The sequence below is a fragment of the Cetorhinus maximus genome, chromosome 11 (genome assembly GCF_964194155.1).
Source record: "Cetorhinus maximus chromosome 11, sCetMax3.hap1.1, whole genome shotgun sequence".
In the NCBI taxonomy this organism is placed as follows: domain Eukaryota; kingdom Metazoa; phylum Chordata; class Chondrichthyes; order Lamniformes; family Cetorhinidae; genus Cetorhinus; species Cetorhinus maximus.
Window position 1 is genome coordinate 128,357,529 of NC_135889.1, and position 20,675 is coordinate 128,378,203.

The following is a 20,675-nucleotide window of genomic DNA, read 5'->3' on the forward strand; positions in this document are numbered from 1 at the left end:
TTATGTTTGATATAATGGGACCAGCAAGGTCAAGGGAGTTTAAACCTAGTTTATGCAATCTCTCTCAATCTAATCATTGGAGCTCTGGTGACATTCTGGGGAATCTGGGATCCACTCCTTCCTAGGTCAATATATCTTTTCTGAGGACTTTGAATAGTTGTAGCAAAACCTCCTTTCTTATATATCCTAGCTCTCTAGTTGAACAGGCTAACATTCCATTGGTCATTTTGATTCTTTTTGTACCTATTACACTTTACTGATCTATATACATAGACCCATAACGCTCTTTAGACCGCCAGTGTTCCTAGCTTTATATAATAAATATTAATTTACTAATACTCGATTTTCTATTTTTGGTCTAAAATGGATGAAATCGTACTTCCCTGCACTGAAATCCATCAGCCACAGATTTGCCCACTCATATTCTATCAATGACTTTGTACTTTGAAGCTCCCATCTATACCTTGCGTATAAGGCGTTGGTGAGGCCACATCTGGAGTACTGTGCAGTTTTGGTCTCCTTACCTAGACTGATTCCTGGCATGAGAGGATTGTCCAACGAGGAAAGATTGAATAGACCAGGTCTATATTCCCTGGAGTTAAGAACAACAAGAAGTGATCAAATTGAAATATATTAAATTATTAAGGAGCTTAGCAGGGTAAAGGTTGAGAAAATGCATCCTCTGCATGGGGAATCTAGAATCCAGGGTCACAGTCTGGGAATAAGGCATTTAAGATAGAGATGAGAAAGTTCTTCACTCAAGAGGGTTGTGAATCTTTAGAATTTTCTACCCCACAGAGCCATGGATGCTCAGTTTGAGTATATTCAAGAGAGGTCAATACATTTTTGGGTACAAAAGGAATTAAGTTACATAACATAAATGGGGGCAGCAGTAGGCCATTTGGCCTCTCAAGCCTGCTCTGCCGTTCAATAAGATCATGGCTAGTCAGTGGCCTTAACTCCATTTTCCTGTCTGTCACCTATAGCCCTTGACTTCCTTGAGGATCAAAAATCTGTCTAACTCACTGCTAAATATATTAAATGACCCAGCCTCCACTGCTACCTGGGGAAGAGAATTCCAAATAATTCCCTCTGAGAGAAGAAATTTCTCCTCATCACCACTTAAATAGGAAACCTTATTCCGAAACTGTGTCCCCTTGTTCTGGATTCCCTAACGAGGGGAAACACCCTCTCAGCATCTAATCTGTCATGCCCTCGCAGAATCTTATGATTCAATAAGATCACCTCTCATCCTTCTTAACTCCAATGAATATAGGCCTGACCTGCTCAACCTTTTCTCCATGGGGCAACCCCTTCATCCCAGAATCGGCCTAGTGAACCTTCTTTCAACAGCCTTCAATGCTTAAATAAGGAGGCCAAATCTGTACACAGTACTCCAGGTGTGGTCTCACCAATGTCCTGTACAGTTGTAGGAAGACTTCTCTATTCTTATACTCCACCCCCAAGCAATAAAGGCAAACATTCCATTTACCTTCCTAATTACTTGCTGTGCCTGCATGCTAACTTATTGTGATTCATGTACAAAGATGCTCAGATCCCTCTGAACTGCAGTATTCTGCAGTTGTTCTCTATTTAAATAATATTCTGCGTGTCCACTTTGCTGGAAAGAATGGAAAATCTCACACTTTCCCACATTATACTCTATCTGCCAATTTTTTGCCCACTCACCTAACCTATCTATATCCCTTTGCAGACTCTTTGTATCCTCCTCACAGCTTGCTTTCCTGCCTTTGTATCATCAGCAAATTTGGCCACAATGCAGTCTGTCCCTTTATCCAAATCATTAATATAGATCGTAAATAGTTGAGGTCCCCGCACTGATCCCTGTGACACTCCACTAGTTACAGTTTGTCAACCTGAAATTGACCCATTCATCCTGACTCCTCCCATCAACCAATCCTCTATCCATGCTAATATATCACCCCCAACACTCACCTTGTGCAGTAACCTTTAATGTGGCATATTGAATACCTTTTGGAATCCAAATACACTACATCTACTGATTCCCCTTTATTCACCCTGCTTGTTACACCTTCAGAGAACTTTAATAAGTTTGCCAAGATGATTTCCTTTTCACAAACCTTATTGATTCTACCTGATTGTATTATGATTTTCTAAGTGTCCTGCTACTACCTCCTTAATAATGGATTCCAGCATTTTCTCAATTATAGATGTTAGGCTAACTGGCCTATAGTTTCCTGCTCTGTCTCCCTCCTTTCTTGAAAAGAAACTGGATAAGAAAGGAATCCTGCAGGAACTGCAAAACTCCAGTCCCTCTACACTTTTCGTTACCTCTTTCTACCAGTTTATTTGGAGGTAGTTATATCCCATGATATTCTAAGTCCTTTATTCATTTCACATTTGCTTACGTATTTCTTCCAACACCACCTTTCCACTCTTTGGCCTGTATCTGCCCCTATTAGAATGACCCATTCTCTCTTTTATTTCAGTCTGTATGGTTTCTGTTTCTAGGAGATTGCTTGTTTCTGTTTTTCAGAGAAAGCAATGGTGAAATCGGAAAGCTGTGATGAACCAACGGCAGAAACTGAGAGTGAAAGCGAGGCTGAACTTTCCTGCTTTAATTCCAAGGTATTGGAGTCACCACACCTGACCTGACCATTTCCTTAACTTGCCTCTTAAAAAGGTCTGATGAACGTTCCCAACTTCTCGGAGTCACGCTCTGTGCCAGGTCCATGCCCATGTCGCATAAAATTTGCAAAAATTCCAGTCTCCATATGATGAAAAAGATTTGGAGGCACTGGAGAATGTGCAACTGAATGATACCAGAACTGAGAAGTTATACCCATCAGGAAAAATTGAACTGGCTTGGGACTGTTTTCTCCTGAAAAAGGAAAGCTGAGGGGGTGGCTTGATAGAGGTCTTTAAGATTGTAAAAGGCTGTGATAAAGTAGGGAAGATGTTTCTGCTTGTTGGGGAGACCAAAAGAATGTGGTGGAACATAAATATAATAGCCAGTAAATCAAATAGGGAATTGAGGAGAATCTTCTTTACCTAACAGAGTGTTGAGATTTTGGAGCTTGCTGTCAAAGGGAGTGATCGAAGTGTGTAGATGTATTTAAGGAGAAGCTAGACAACTACACAAGGGAGAAAGGAATGCAAGGATATTTTCATGGTGTTAGATAAAGAGGGATGGGAGGAGGCTCAGGTGGAACATAAACACTGATATGGATCTTTTTGGCCAAGTGATCTGTTTCTGTGCTGACACATTTCACTAGAACGCAAATGGAACAGCTTTGAAGGTTTAAAACTGAGTGTGCCAGATAAATAACATTTCCAACAGGGTCCAGCTGCGCAAATATGATTTCAAATGTCGGTAGTGGGGAAAATTCTAGAGTCCATTATAAAAGATTTAATAGCTGAGAACTTGGAAAACAGTGGCAGAATCGGACAGAGTCAGCATGGATTTATGAAGGGGAAATCATGCTTGACAAATCTACTGGAATTTTTCGAGGATGTAACTAGTAGAGTTGACGAGGGGGAGCCAGTGGATGTGGTTTATTTGGACTTTCAGAAGGCTTTCGACAAAGTCCCACATAACAGATTAGCGTGTAAAATTAAAACGCATGGGATTGGGGGTAGTGTATTGAGATGGATAGAAAACTGGTTGGCAGACAGGAAACAAAGAGTAGGAATAAACGGCTTTTTTTTCCAAATGGCAGGCAGTGACTAGTGGGATACCGCAGGGATCGGTGCTGGGACCCCAGTTATTCACAATATATATTAATGATTTAGATGAGGGAACTAAATGTAATATCTCCAAATTTGCAAATGTGGATGGGTGGGAGGGTGAGCTGTGAGGAGGATGCAGAGATGTTTCAGTGTGATTTGGACAAGCTGAGTGAGTGGGCAAATGCATGGCAGATGCAGTATAATGTGGATAAATGTGAGGTTATCCATTTTGGTAGCAAAAACAGGAAGGCAGATTATTATCTGAATGGCTATAAATTGAGAGAGGGGAATGAGCAATGAGACTTGGGTGTCCTCGTACACCAGTCGCTGAAGGTAAGCATGCAGGTGCAGCAGGCGGTAAAGAAGGCAAATGGTATGTTGGCCTTCATAGCTAGAGGATTCGAGTACAGGAGCAGAGATGTCTTGCTGCAATTATACAGGGCCTTGGTGAGACCACACCTGGAATATTGTGTGCAGTTTTGGTCTCCTTATCTGAGGAAGGATGTTCTTGCTATAGAGGGAGTGCAGCGAAGGTTTATCCGACTGATTCCTGGGATGGTGGGACTGACATATGAGGAGAGATTGAGTCGGTTAGGATTATATTCGCTGGAGTTCTGAAGAATGAGGGGGGATCTCATAGAAACCTATAAAATTCTAACAGGACTAGACAGGGTAGATGCAGAAAGGATGTTCCCGATAGTGGGGGAGTCCAGAACCAGGAGTCACAGTCTGAGGATATGGGATGGACCGTTTAGGACTGAGATGAATAGAAATTTCTTCACCTAGAGAGTGGTGAGCCTGTGGAATTCACTACCACAGAAAGTAGTTGAGGCCAAAACATTAAGATAAAAGCAAAAAACTGCGGATGCTGGAAATCCAAAACAAAAACAAAAATACCTGGAAAAACTCAGCAGGTTTGGCAGCATCTGCGGAGAGGAGCACAGTTAACGTTTCGAGTCCGAATAACCCTTCAACAGAACTAAGTAAAAATAGAAAAGAGGTGAAATATAAGAATATAAGCTGGTTTAAGGGTGACGGGGGGGTGGGGGGGGGGGGTGCGGGGGGGGTGGTGAGGGTGGTTAGAGCTCCACCTCCAGCACACCTGGTCCACTTCTCCATCACCCCCTATGCCTCAACCCCTTCCCACGGCACCTTCCCATGCAACCGCAGAAGGTGCAACACCTGCCCCTTCACTTCCTCTCTCCTCACCGTCCAAAGGTCCAAACACTCCTTTCAAGTGAAGCAGCATTTCCCTTGCACTTCCCTCAATTTAGTCTACTGCATTTGTTGCTCCCGATGCGGTTTCCTCTACATTGGAGAGACCAAACGCAGACTGGGTGACCGCTTTGCAGAACACCTGCGGTCTGTCCGCAAGCATGACCCAGACCTCCCTGTCGCTTGCCATTTCAACACTCCACCCTGCTCTCATGCCCACATGTCCGTCCTTGGCCTGCTGCATTGTTCCAGTGAAGCTCAACGCAAACTGGAGGAACAGCACCTCATCTTCCGACTAGGCACTTTACAGCCTTCCGGACTGAATATTGAGTTCAACAATTTTAGATCATGAACTCTCTGCTCCATCCCCACCCCGTTTCCGATCCCCCCCCCCCCACCCCTTTTTTTTTCAATAATTTATATAGATTTTTCTTTTCCCACCTATTTCCATTATTTTTAAATGTATTTCCATCCATTGTTTTATCTCTACCTTTTAGCCTTTTTCAATTCCTCACCCCACCCCCACTAGGGCTATCTGTACCTTGCTCATCCTGCTTTCTACCCTTTATTAGCACATTCCTCAGATAATATCACCACCTTCAACACCTCTTTGCCTTTTTGTCTGTGACATCTTTTGGTTATCTCCACCTATCACTGGCCCTCTATCCAGCTCTCCCCCCACCCTTAAACCAGCTTATATTTCACCTATTTTCTATTTTTACTTAGTTCTGTTGAAGGGTCATTCGGACTCGTAACGTTAACTGTGCTCCTCTCCGCAGATGCTGCCAAACCTGCTGAGTTTTTCCAGGTATTTTTGTTTTTGTTGAGGCCAAAACATTGTCTGTTTTCAAGAAGGAGTTAGATATAGTTCTTGGGGCAAAAGGGATCAAACGATATGGGGAGAAAGCGGGAGCAGGCTATTGAGTTGGATGATCAGCCATGATCATTTTGAATGGCGGAGCAGGCTCGAAGGGCCAAATGGCCTATTCCTGCTCCTATTTTTCTATGTTTCTATGTGTCTATAAAGAAGTGCAATGAATTCAACAAATCTGCAGATTGTTGTGGTTGGGATTCAAATCCTTATTACCTGCTGTACCTGCATACTAGCTTTCCGCGATTCATGCACGAGGACACCCAGGTCCCTCTGCACTGAAGCATTCTGAAGTTTCTCTCCGTTTAAATAATAAGTCGCCTTTTTATTCTTCCAACCAAAATGGATAACCTCACACTTATCCATGTTAAACTCCATCTGCCAAATTTTGGCCCATTCACCTAACCTGTCCATATGCATTTGTAAATTTCTTATTTCTTCATTGCAAATTACTTTCCCACCTATTTTGGTGTCATCTGCAAATTTAGCTATAGTACCTTCTATCCCTGAATCCAGGTCATTAATATAGATTGTAAATAGTTGGGGCCCAAGGACCGAACTTTGTGGCACCCCACTAGTTACAGCTTGCCATCCAGAAAAAGACCCATTTATCGACTCTCTGCTTTCTGTTAGTTAGCCAATCCCCCATCCAAGCTAATATATTACCCCTAACTCTGTGTGATCTTATCTTGTGTATTAATCTTTTGTGCAGCACCTTATCAAAGGCCTTCTGGAAGTCCAGATATACTACATCTACAGGATCCCCATTATCCACTTTGCTTGTCACATCTTCAAAGGACTCTAGCAAATTAGTCAAACACGATTTACTCTTCATAAAACCATGCTGGCTCTGCTGGATTGCATTTTGACTTTCCAAATGCTCCATTACTACTTCCTTAATAATGGATTCCAACAATTTCCCAATGGCAGACGTTAAACTAACTGGTCTATAGTTTCCTACTTTCTGCCTCCCCCTTTTTTGAATAAGAGCGTTATATTAGCATTTTTCCAATCCACTGGAACCTTTCCAGAATCCAAGGAATTTTGGAACATTATAGCCACTATCTCCGCTGCCACTTCCTTTAAGACCCTGGGATGTAGGTCATCAGGTCCTGGGGACTTGTCACCCTTTAATCCCAATAGTTTGCTCAGTACTTTTTCTCTGGTGATGGTGATTGTTCTAAATTCCTCCTTCTCTATACCCTCTGCACTACGTACTAGTGTCCTCCACTGTGAAAACTGAGGCAAAATATTGGACAAGGACTAGGTAGATGGCTACACCACCACCCGGAAGTTCCCCTCCAAGTCACTCGCCATCCTGACTTGGAAATATATTACCGTTCCTTCACTGTCGCTGGGTCAAAATCCTGGAACTCCCTCCCTAAAAGCACTTGGACTGCAGTGGTTCCAAGAAGGCAACTCGCCACCAGGATGGGAAATAAATGCTGGCCAAGCCATCAACGCCCACATCCCATGAAAGAATAAAATAACAGATACAGGAAATCACCCACACTGACTCCCGGCACTCTGGGTGGAGGACTTCAATGTCCATCACCAAGAGTGGCTCGGTAGCACCATTACTGACTGAGCTGGCCGAGCCCTAGAGGACATAGCCACTAGACTGGGTCTGCGGCAGGTGGTGAGGGAATAAACAAGAGGGTAAGAGGTTGACCTCACCAACCTGTCTGACACAGATGCATCTGTCCACGACAGTATCTGTGCGGTGGTCACTCCTACCGTCTTTGTGGAGACAATGTCACACCTTCAATTTGAGGATACCCTCCATCGTGTTGTGTAGCACTACAAATCCGTGCTAAATGGGATAGATTTTGAACAGATCTAGCAACTCAAGACTGGGCTGGAGGGTCTGAGCTATGAGGAAAGATTGGATAGGCTGGGGTTGTTTTCCTTGGAGCAGCTAAGGTTGAGAGGAGACCTGGTGGGGGGGTATAAGATTATGAGGGGCATAGACAGGTTGGTTAGGAAGGCACTTTTTCCATTAGTAGAGGGGTCAATAACCAGGGGGCATAGATTTAAGGTAAGAGGTAAAAGGCTAAGAGGGGAGTTGAGGAGTAATTTCTCCACCCAGAGGGTGGTGGGAGTCTGGAACTCACTGCCTGAAAGGGCGGTTGAGTCAGAAGCTTTCATAACATTTAAGAAGCATTTAGATATTTACTTGCATTGTCATAGCCTCCAGGGCTATGCACCAAGTGCTGGAAAATGGAATGAGAGTAGTCAGATCTCTGTTGACCGGCGCGGACACGACGGGCCAAATTGCCTCCTTCTGTGCTGTAAATGTCTATGAGTAGGCCATTTGGCCCCTCGAGCCTGCTCCTCCATTCAGATAGATCCTGGCTGAACTGCCTCAATGGTATTTTCCTTTAACATCTAAAAATTAGTCAATTTCTGTCTTGAACATACTCAGTGGCTGAGCCTCCACAGCCCTCTGAGGTAGAGAATTCCAAGTATTTACCACCCTCTGAAGAAATTCCTCCTCGTCTCAGCCCTAAATAGCCCCACAGCCAGGGGAACCATCCTTCCTGCATCTACCTTGTTAAGCCCTTAAGAAGTTTGTACGTTTGAATGAGATCACCCCTCATTCGCCTAAACTCTAAAGAATGCAGGCCCAGTCTGCTCAATCTGTCCACATCGGACAATCCTGCCATCCCAAGAATCAGTCTGGTGAACCTTCACTATACTCCATCAATGGCAAGTATATCCTTCCTTAGGTAAGGGGACCAAAACTATACACATTACTCCAGGTGCAATCTCGCTAAGGCTCAATACTGTTACGGCGGGGTGGGAGGAGTACGCAATTTACCTTGCCCCACTATGTCACAGATGGTACCATTAGTGTAAATGTTTAATTCACTTACCAAAACGGCCAATTATTTACCCTCACTACTGTTCGATCCAGAATTAAAGAGACTTTAACCAGGCTTCTTTCAATAAACTCAGAATGATTGATTTCTTCTAAAACAGAACTTCTTTTTGAAAACAAGTTGCAAGAACTGGTTAATACACAATTTGTAACCTGCAAGTGTAACTATCTATCCTTTTTAAAACTCCCCAGCACACACATGCACACACGCAAACAAAGGACAAACAAATAGGGTCTCTGCAGAGATGGGCAGTTAAAGAAAATAACTTTATAAAAAAGATAAAGTTCGCAGGATTTTGACGCTGTCAATCTGCTACTCCCTCATGCGAGGGCAGGTCACAAGTCCCATTAGATGTCTGGAGGTTCTCACCAATGGGGCTTCAGCATAGAGAAAAATAGAGCCGGATCAGTTCTTCTTGTCTCAGCCTCCGGGTTTCCAAATAAAGACATGTTCCCCTGAGATTAGGATTTTTAGCTGGATACTGATAACCACACTGCATTTCAAGCAAGGCAAGGACAGCGTGAGCTGGGCAGCTTTTCCCCTTCTCAGTTCATTGCCAACTGAGTTCAAACCATAAAGCTCCTCTGCCTTTGCCTTTAAAAGTTTTTTTTCACATCAACTTAAGCGATTGCAGTTCAAATAAACAAATAGCTCTCCTCCACAATTGCTATGCTGGTCATTTAGCTGATGTCATGTGATTTCTTGGAAAAGGTATGCTTGCTCCAGTCCAAGATGAGCTTATGACCTTTCTTTTAAAAAAGACAATCCAGGTCAGCTCCCAAATGTCCAAATAATGCAATGTCCTTCCAAATTTTAAAAGAAAAATATAGTTCTTGTACATATGGTTCTAATACAATTGCAGCAAGACCTCTTTATTCCTGTACTCAAATCCTCTTGCGATAAAGACCAACATACCATTTGCCTTCCTAATTGTTTGCTGCACCTGTGTGTTAGCTTTCAGTGACTCATGAACAAGAACACCCAGGTTCCTTTGGGCATCAACACCTCCCAATCTCTCACCGTTTAAGAAATACTTTCCATTTCTGTTTTTCCAATCAAAGTGGATTACGTGATATTTTTCCACATTATGTTCCATCTGCCATGTTCTTGCCTTCTCATTAATTCCCTTGAAGCCTCTTTGCATCCTCCTCACAACTCATATTTCTACCTAGTTTTGTGTCATCAACAAACTTGGAAATACTACATTTGGTTCCTTCATCCAACTCGGTGATATATATTGTGAATAGCTGGGGCCCAAGCACAGATCCTTGCACTACCCCACTAGTCACTGCCTGCCAGCCTAAGAATGACACGTTTATTCCTGCTCTCTGTTTTCTGTCCATGATGGAAGGGATCGTCAACAGTGCTATCAAGCAGCACTTGCTTAGCAATAACCTGCTCACTGAAGCTCAGTTTGGGTTCTGCCAGGGTCACTCAGTTCTTGACCTCATTACAGCCTTGGTTCAAACATGGACAAAAGAGCTGAACCCTCAAGGTGAGGTGAGAGTGACTGTCCTTGATATCAAGGGCGCATTTGACCGAGTGTAGCATCAAGGAGCCCTACCAAAACGAGTCAATGGGCACCAGGGAATATTCTCCCCTGGTTGGAGTCATACCTAGCACAAAGGAAGATGGCTGTGGTTGTTGGAGGTCAGTCATCTCAGCTCCAGGACATTACTGAAGGAGTTCCTCAGGGTAGTGTCCTAGGCCCAACCATCTTCAGCTGCTTCATCAATGACCTTCCTTCCATCATAAGGTCAGAAGTGGGGATGTTCACTGATGATTGCACAATGTTCAACACCATTCGCGACTCCTCATATACTGAAGCAGTCCATGTCCAAATACAGCAAGATCTGGACAACTTCCAGGTTTGGGCTGACAAGTGGCAAGTAACATTCATGCCACACAAGTACTAGACAATGACTATTTCCAACAAGAGAGAATCTAACCATCGCCCCTTGACATTCAATGGCATTACCATCACTAAATTCCCCACTAACAACATCCTGGGGGTTACCATTGACCAGAAATTGAACTGGACTAGCCATATAAGTACTGTGGCTACAAGAGCAGGTCAGAGGCTAGGAACCTGCAGCGAGTAACTCACCTCCTGACTCCCCAAAACCTACCCACCATCTACAAGGCACAAGTCAGGAGTGTGATGAAATACTCCCCACTTGCCTGGATGAGTGCAGCTCCCACACTCAAGAAGCTTAATACCTTCCAGGACAAAGCAGCCCTGCTTGATTGGCACCACATCCACAAACATTCACTCCCTCCACCACTGACGCACAGTAGCAGTGTGTACCATCTACAAGATGCACTGCAGGAATTCACCAAAGCAGTGTGTACCATCTAAAAGATGCACTGCAGGAATTCACCAAGGCTTCTTTGACAGCACCTTCCAAACCCTCGACTACTACCATCTAGAAGGACAAGGGCAGCAGATAGATGGGAACACCACCACCTGGAAGTTCCCCTCCAAGTCACTCCTGACTTGGAAATATATCACCATTCCTTCACTGTTGCTGGGTCAAAATCCTGGAACTCCCTCCCTAACAGCACTGTGGGTGTACCTACACCACATGGACTGCAGCGGTTCAAGCATGCAGCTCATCACCACCTTCTCTAGGGCAACTAGGGATGGGCAATAAATGCTGGCCTAGCCAGTGAAGCCCACATCCCGTGAATGAATTTTTAAAAATGTAATATACCTGGATTTCCAAAAGGCATTCAATAAGATGTTACACAAAAGCTAACAGGCAAGATAAGGGCCCATGGAGTTGGAGGTAACATATAATCATGGATAAAGGATCAGTTAACAAATAGGAAGCAGGGTGGGCATAAACTGGGATTTTTCAAGTTGGCTGGCAGTGAATAGTGGAGCAAGGATCAGTGCTGGGGCCTCAGCTATTTACAATCTATACTATCTTAGATAAAGAGACAGAGATTAATGTATCTAAGTTTGCTGATGACACCAAGCTAGGTGAAAAGGTAAGTCGCAAAGAGATATAGACAGGTTAAGTGAGTGAGCAACAAGATGTGAGATGGAGAATAATGTAGGGAAGTGTGAAGTTATTCACTCTGGTTTTTTTCAGAATAAGCAGTGGCGTATTTTCCCAACCCCTCGGTTTTTGTGTGATCCAATTTTACTAATAATCCCATAGCAAACTCAAGTTTGGATTAATTGAGACGCTTAATTTATTTTTACACATTCAAAACCCACGAAAAGGAGTGTTCACTACTTCCTACTCCACGTTCACACAGTGAAGTGAGGGTAGAAGTAAGGAGGTGTACAGTACGAGGACCACAGAAAAACTGAATATTGTTTCACGTGAGTTCCAGAGTCCCAAAGTCAGAGCCCCGTTACAAAGTCTTTACGTGGACGTTCGATGGTCGGCTGGTTGGAGACCTGTGTTGTAAGATTCACTTTTTCAGATGGCGTTGATGTTGCAAGATGAAGTAGGCACGCAGAGATGGAGTCAGTTGTGTAGACGATGTTACAAAATCTTCCAGTAGAGTCAGGTTAGATGGGCTGGTTGCCCAACCAGGACAGAGCTTCCTTCTATGTGGCCTGCCAGTTGGATGTTAAACAGCAGACAAGCTGCACAACTCAGAAAGGTAATAGTAAATTGATCAAAAGGACAGAGTCTTGGGTCATGTGCCCTTCCTTCAACACACTGACTTCAACATAGCATGTCTGGAATTTGGCTTTCAGGACTGATAATGTCTCAGCCATTATGGGTTGAAAGGGGTGCCATCCGTGTTGAGGGTCTGATGTTTGGGAAGCCATTGTCTCAACAGACCCATGGACTCCAGTAACAAGGTTGGCTTTATCAAATGTAATGGCATTCCTGTAGCTCCTTCTGAAATTGGTCTGTACAGTCCCCGGTGACCTGTTAGAAGCTCCTTAGGCATAATGAGATGTGACATTCCGAAACCAAAAAGAGAATTATTTTCAGCTGGGGATCATTTCCAGATAGAAGGCCAACCATCTTAATTGTCTTTTTTCAACAGGAAAGTCCAGTTTAAAAATAAGAAATAGTAATAAGGATAGGGGCCCAGGGCTGTAGGGTTCAGGGGTCAGAGGTATGTGGATCAGGGAGGTCAGGGGGTGAGAATGTCAGTCGCAATGTCAGTCAGTGGAGGGTTTGGAGTTGGAGAGGCGCGGTTGGGGTTATAGACGGTGGGGAGAGGGTGGGGGTGAAGGGTGCGTGGGTGGGGGTGAGGTCGGGCAGGTGGGGTCAGAAGTGTGGTTTTCTCAGAGGTTGATGTCAGTGAGAGTGAGGATGAGACGGGGAGGGGTGAGGTACTCCACTGCCTGTGTGTTGCATGACTGAGCTACTCAATCTGAGAGTTTCTCCATATCGGCAGGTAGATGTCAGGACAACTGCTCTGGCTTTTGCAATCACCGATTCGGAACTATCGGATGAAGAGGCTTCCATTCTGGAAAGTGGTGGATTCACAATGTCCCGAGGGACAACCCCACAACTCTCAGATGTTTCAGAAGGTAAGACAAGTGTTCTGTAATGTGCTTGTATATTTGTAGAATCCCTCAGCACAGAAGGAACCAGTCAACCCATTGTACATGTGCCAGTTTTCTGAAAAAACTATCCAATTAATCCCATTCCCTTGCTCTTTCCCCATCATGTTGTAAATATCCCCCCTTGAAGTATTTATCCAGTTCCCTTTGGAATGTTACAATTGAATCTGTTTCCACTGCCTTTTCAGACATTTCCCATTTCCTTCGAGCATCTTAAAAAGGAAACATTAGCAGGTGTTTGGAGAATGAGCAGAGGGAGTGGGACTCATTGGATAGTTCTTTCAAAGAGCTAGCAGAGGCATGATGGGCTGAATAACCTCCTCCTATGCAGTAAGATTGTGACTGCCTTCCTGTGATTTCAGATCTGGACCAGCAGAGCATGCACAGTGAGCCAGAGGAAGCTTTTGCTAAAGACCTGCCGGAGTTTCCCTCGGTGGAGGACCTGGCTGGTGATGGGAGTCCCTCGCATGTTTTGCCTGGACTGCCTCCGGAGCCCAGTATCAGCAGTCTGGACTCTCAATTCTTCATTCAGACCCTGAGCTCCCCTTTGCACTTTGTAAACACACATTTCAATGGGAATGAGGCAACAATGAACATATCAAAGACTGGCCCGGCGTCCGCTCTAAGCTTGAATTTAGAGGCTTTCAGTGAGGAGATTGTAAACTCAACAATCACCACAGTGGTTCAGAACACACTATCTGCCCTGCTTTCTAACTCAATGACAGGGAGCCACTCCGAGAGCTCGGAATTCCTTCCCACAGAATCACAGCAGAACCTTTCCAGGGCAGGATTGATGGAATTGGAACTGAAAGGGGCAGAATCTCATGAGGAGGTGGATGACTTTGAGCTGCTGGACCAGGGAGAGCTGGATCAGATGGACAAGGAGCTTGGTCTGAATGAGCAGCTCAGACAGGCGGACAGAGGACAGAGTACATTGCAGGTTACAGAAGCCGAGCTGCTGAGGGAGAGCTAGTGTCAGCAGCTAGCCTGTATACTGGGTTAGTTAGAAACTCCTGCTGTGCCCCTCATTGTGTGGCATTGAGCCCCCCTCTGAACCCATGCCTGGTCCCTTGGTGTGTGTGGCACTGCCATTCCCAAACCCTGTTTCCCTAGTCCCGTATTGTGTGGTACTGCCAGACTTCAGCCCCAGTCCAAGGTGAAGATCCTGTTCAGTGGATCAGTATTCCCACAGACGCCCATCCTCATTACAAGAGCAGCAATGTTTTCTTAGTACTCAGCACATTAAAATTATTGACTAGATTTTCTTCAGTTGAATAATGCTTTGCCTGATGTGGTACTGAGTCCCACACAGCCTGAAAAACCCAGGCTCCATCCCCAATCTGTGCTGAGTAAACTGATCTCACCCAGTGTAGGAGCGAGGGCAGTAACTGGCTTCAGCTTCCCTGGGTTAAGGAGGCGAATAAACTGAGGAGGCAAAGGTGTCAGCAAGATACAGAGTGAATGCAAAAGAAAGACTTGCGTCACTCTAGCGTCTTTCATGGCCTCAGGATGCCCCGAAATGCTTTTACAACCAATGAGGTATTTCTTAAGTGTAGCGATTGTTGTAATGTAGGAATTGTGACAACCAGTTTGTAAACAAATCCCAAAAACAGCAATGTGATAATGACCATAACTTTTTTTTCTAGTGATGTTGGTCAAGGGATCAATATTGGGCTAAGACACTGGAGAGAACATCCCTGCTCTTTAACATAGTACCGTAAGGTCTTTTACATCCACCTGAGGGACAGCAAATGACCTAATTTTAAAGTCTCATCTGAAAAATGGCACCTCCGACAGTGCAGCACTCCCCATACAGGTGTCTCCAAGGCCTTGACCATCCTCCCTGAAATGTGATGCCCAGAACTGTGCACAATACTCCAGCTGAGGCCAAACCAATGATTTTTTGAAAGATTTAGCACGACTTCCTTGTTTTTGTATTCCATGCTCCTGCAGGTCTGGCAGCATCTGTGGAGAGAAACAGACTCAATGTTTCAGACTGATGATCCTTCATCAGAACGTTCTGACTGAACGTTAAGACTTACATAGTCACCAGTTACCAATCAGCTGCTTTCCTTCTGCTGATGTCACTTTATTTTATAAGGAGTCAACTTAAATGTTTTACTCATTTGTAGTTTTATTCATTAGTTTAACTAGTTAAGCTATAAATTTAACATAGCACTTTATAATTTGCCAATCTCGGTTTATACCACTGCCCCAGAAAGAAGAAAATCTTTATGCTCACCAGCCAATCACTTACCCACTGCCCTGTGAGGCCATTTGATTTTTCCTTTACTTGCTGTCGTAGCACTCTCTGCCTTTCTGACGCTGCTGCTTTATCCCTACTGTGCTCTTGCATCTCCTCCTGCTCTTGCAGCTCTCTGCCTGATCCTTTCTGAATATTGTGTTGTTCAACAATGGCTGACCGTGGAAGAGAGCTAGTCCCCAGCTTTTCAGATACTGGAGTTCTTGGTAGAACGAGAGAAAAGAAGGAGCAATATACTTCCTGTACCCTAATGACAGGGGCAGGAGGCTAGGGCACTCCAGAAACATGCTCAGGAGGCATTGGCAAGAGATGTCAGAGGTCAATGCCAGAAGCGTAGATTTAAAGACCTGGATGCAATGCAGGAAGAAGTTTAATGTTTTTGTATGAGTGGATCAAGGTCACTGAGTTGGAACTTCAAATTACAACCAACTACACAACCAGCCTCAGCCACTGCTCAAAATAAAGGTGCTACGGAACCTATTTTCACCCCAATCTCGATTGCACTGTCAGGAATTCTGTATTCAAACACTAATTATTTACACCATTTATGTTGTTTTCATTCATTGAATGTAAGAATGCAAAAAGTAGGAGCTCGAGGCTGTTCAATTCTTCAAGCCTGCTCCACCGTTCAGTAGGATCATGGCTGATCGGATTATGGCCTCAACTCCATTTTCCTGCCTGCCCCTCATAACCCTTGACTGCCTTGTCAAGGGAAAATCTGCCTAACTCAGCCTTGAATATATCAATGAGCCAGCCTCCACTGCTCACTGGGGTAGAGAATTCCAAAGATTAACGACCCGCTGAAGAAGAAATTGTTATATCCTCAAAGAGCTCTAATAAACTTGTCCAACATGATTCCCCTTTCATAAACCATTTTGATGTGCCTGATGGTATTATGATTTTCTAAATGTCCTGCACTACTTCCTTAATGGTGGATTCCAGCAGTTTCCCAGTGACAGATGTTAGGCTAGCTGGTCTTCTCTTCCCCTTTTTACTTGAATAAGGGTGTTACATAATTTTTCTTTTCCTGTGCATAGTGGCGCATGAGGCAGACAAAGCATATGTCTGTTTCCATAGCTAGTTTTTCTTTGTAGCCAGAGGCTATAGCTTGAGGGTCACCACTCACATTAAGCCTGGCTGGCCAGGAGACTCTTACTGTCTGCCATAGGTATATTGCAAGGATTTGCAACCTGTTTGGCGATATTATGAATGCAACTTCCATGGCTATCAAGTCCTGGAGTGGGACTCGAACCCAGAGCTTTTGGCTCAGAGTGGGACCTTAACCACTGTGACAAGGACTTAATAAGGGTATTACATTTGCAATTTTCCAATCTATTGAGAATTTTCCAGAATCTAGGGAACTTTGAAAGATTGCAACCATATGTCACTGGACTAGTGATCCAGAGCCCCAGGTTAATTCTCTGGGACATAGGTTCAAATGCCACTACAGCAGTTGGATACAATTAATAAAATCTGGAATTGAAAGCTAGTCTCAGTAATGGTGACCTTGAAACGATCAATTGTCATAAAAATCCATCTCTTTCACTAATGTCCTTCAGGAAAGGAAATCTGTCATCCTTACCCGGTCTGGCCTACACATGACTCCAGGCCTACAGCAATGTGGCTGACTCTTAACTGCCTTCTGAAATGGCCTAGCAAGCCACTCAGCTCAAGGACAATTAGGAATGGGCAACAAATGGTGGCCTTGCCAAAGACAACCACATCCCATGAAAGAATAAAGAAAAAAAATGCATCCCCCCAGCCACTTCCTTTAAGACCCTAGGATGCAGGCCATTGGGTCTAGGGGACTCATCAGCCTTTAGTCCCATTAGTTTCTTTTATAGACTTGTAGAACTTTTTACTGTTTTTATATTTCTTGCTAGTTTGCACTCATTCTAATTTCTCTATTTTTAGTCATCCTTTGCTGGTCTCTAACTTTCCTAATCTTCTGGCCCACCGCTAATCTTTGTAACATTGTACGCCTTTTATTTCAATTTGATACCACCCTTACCTTCCTTAGTTAACCACAGATGGTACATCATTCTCAGACTTTTTCAATGGAATATATCTTTGTTGAGAGTTATAAAATGTTTCCTTAAATGTCTGCCGCTGCTTATCTGTTTGTACACTCTGCCCCTTCCTGTCACACTCTGGTTATCATTACCCATACTGCAACTATTGCCTTGTCGTTTAACTTTCTACATCTATTAAAACTAATTAAAGCCCTGCCTACAGCCCTAGTTATTTGAGTTGCGAAGACAGTGGACCCTACATGGTAAAAGTGAAGCCCCTCTTAACGGTACAGCTCCCTCTTTCTCCAGAAGTGGTACCATTGCCCCATGAATTGAAATCTTTTGAGCAATGCATTCAACTCTTCTGATCTTATATGCCAGCATGGATTGAGAACTGGCTAACAGACAGATAAGAGTAGGAATAAACAGGTCATTCTCAGGTTGGTAGACTGTGATTAGATACTACAAGGATCAGAGCTTGGGCCTCAGCTATTCACAATCTATATCAATGATTTGGATGTGGGGACCACAGATACTACAAGGATCAGAGCTTGGGCCTCAGCTATTCACAATCTATATCAATGATTTGGATGTGGGGACCACAGAATCTTTACAGTGCAGGCCATTCGACCCATCGAGTCTACACTGGCTCTCTGAAAGAGCATTCCACCTAGTCCCACTTCCCTGCCTTACCCCTGTAACCTTGCATTCTCTTTTCAGATAGTAATCCAATTCCCTTTTGAAAACCTGGATCAAACCTGCCTCCACCACTCTTCCAGAAAGTTTGTTCCAGACTCCAACCACCCTCTGGGTGAAAACATTTTTCCTCATCACATTTACTCCTTTTGCCAATTATTTTGAATCTGTGCCCTCTAGTTCTTGATGCTCTCTTGAGTGGGAACAGTTTCTCACTATTTACCCTGTCCATACCCCTAAGGATCTTGAATACCTCCATCAAGCCTCCTCTTCTCCAAGGAAAACAGCCCCAACCTCTCCAATTCATCCTCATAGCTAGTTCTTCATCTCAGGAATCATTCTTGTGAATCTCCTCTGTACTCTCCAATGCCTTCACATCCTTCCTCAAGTATGGCACCCAGAACTGGACACAGTACTCCAGATGAGGCCTAACTAGCATTTTATACAAATTCAACAAGACCTCCTTACTCTTGTACTCAATGCCCCTATTAATAAAATCTTAAGATATATGATATGCTTTATTAACTGCTCTTTCCAACATGCCTTGTCATCTTCAATGACTTATGCACATATACACAGATCCCTCTATTTCTGCACCTCCTTTAGAGTTTCTCCTTTATTTTATACTCTCTCCATATTCTTCCTGCCAAAATGAATCACCTCACTTCTCTGCATTGAACTTCATCTGCCCAATCCACCAACATGTCTACATTTAAGACTATCCTCATCAGTTGAGCACATTTCCAATCTTCGTAAATTTTGAAATCATGACCTGAACACCACAATCCAGGTCATTAATATATATCAGGAACAGCAAGGGTCCCAACACTGACTCCTATGTAACTCCACTACAAACCTTCCTCCAATCTGAAAAATAACCATTTATCAGTCTCCTGTTACTCAGCCACTTTCTTATCCTAGTACCTACTTTACCTTTTATTCCATGAGCTAGATTTTTGCTCATATCTTACCAAATGTAATATTTCCAAATTTGTTAACACAGAAGTAGGTGGAAATGAGTTGTGATGAAGATGCAGAGGCTTCAAGGGGATTTAGACAGGCTTCGTGAGTGGACAAGAACATGGCAGATGGAATATAATGTGAAAAAATGCAAAGTTATCCACTTTGCATTTCTACTTTGCCTACCAGAGTTTAGGAAGTGTTGATGTCCAAAGGGACCTGGGTGTTCTTGTTCATAAGTCACTGAAAGCTAACACGCAGGTGCTGCAAGCAAATGGACTGTTAGCCTTTGTTGCAAGGGGATTGGAGTACAGGTGTAATGATATCTTACTGCAGTTGGTTTTTTTCTATAGAGACTTGGTGAGATCATATCCGGAGTATATCGTATGGTCTTGGTCTATACTTCTCATTGAGGGAGTACAACAAAGGTTCACCAGACTAATTCCTGTGATGGCAGGATCATTTTAGGTGGAGAGATTGATGAGACAAGGCCTGTATTCTCTAGAATTTAGAAGAATGAGGTGATCTCATTGCTGCATACAAAATTCTTAAAGGGCTCAACAGGGTAGGTGCAGCAAGATGTTTCCCCTGGCTGGCAGCATGGGGTCTAGAACCATGGGCAGTCTCAGAATACAGGGCAACCTATTTAGGACTGAGATGAGGAGTAATTTCTTCACTCAGAGGGTGGCGAATCTTTGGAATTTTCTACCCCAGAAGGCTGAGTCATTGAGTATGTTCAAGACAGATTAATAGATTTCTAGATGCTAAAAACATCAAGCAAAATGGCAGGAAAATATAGTGTTGCAGTAGAAGATCTAGTTGAATAGCAGAGCACACTCTAGGGGCTGAATGGCCAACCCTTGCTCCTATTTCCTATGTTCCTAAGGGCTTCAGTCTAGCACAATTGTTCTAGGGATGATGGCCTCCAGCCACATGGAGACACCAGAGAAGCTGGATCCATTCTCCCTGGAGCAGAGAAGGCCTAGAGGGCACTAAATAGCAGTGTTTATCAAAGATTTTGACGAGAATTTCTCCTCATCTACCTCGTATGCAGAAAGATCAATAATCAGAGACCTCAAGTAACTGAAAAGGAGGGGCAAAATAAAGAAACTTTTATTCAAAGACCATTTGTGACCTGGAATGCATTGCCTGAAAGTGGTGGAACCAGATCCAAAAAAGAGAATTGGACAAACATCTGAAAGGACCACAGGCAAAGGACAGGGAGAGGGACTAATTGTTCATCCAAAAGGCCAGCACAGACACTATGGCCTGGCCCTGTTCTGTATCAATCCACAATTTTATTCTGAGTTAAGCAGAAACCTAAAAGTTTGCAACACTTCAACCCACTATTAGTTGTAAGGCTTTGAAGATGGTGACCCATTATCAGGTTTCAGAGTAATGCTAAAGATTACTCTCAGATTTGGGGAAGGGAAATGTATTAGAAACATCCCTGAAGTGTGATAACTTCACTTTATTACAAGAGGAACAATTTGTGGATCCTAAAAATAGAAGTTTCCTTAAA

The 20,675-nt window shown here is 43.7% G+C and overlaps 1 protein-coding gene across 2 annotated transcripts in view; it reads left to right on the top strand.

The window, feature by feature from the left end:
• Positions 1 to 15,977, top strand: part of retreg2 (reticulophagy regulator family member 2) — a 65,996-nt gene extending 50,019 nt beyond the window's left edge. For both annotated transcript variants that reach the window (XM_078552770.1, XM_078552769.1), the window contains exons 7-9: positions 2,519 to 2,610; positions 13,054 to 13,189; positions 13,585 to 15,977. In XM_078552770.1, the coding sequence (XP_078408896.1) occupies positions 2,519 to 2,610; positions 13,054 to 13,189; positions 13,585 to 14,195 (839 nt within the window). In that variant the 3' untranslated portion in view covers positions 14,196 to 15,977. The remainder of the gene's footprint in view (positions 1 to 2,518; positions 2,611 to 13,053; positions 13,190 to 13,584) is intronic.
• Positions 15,978 to 20,675: the final 4,698 nt, after the last annotated feature.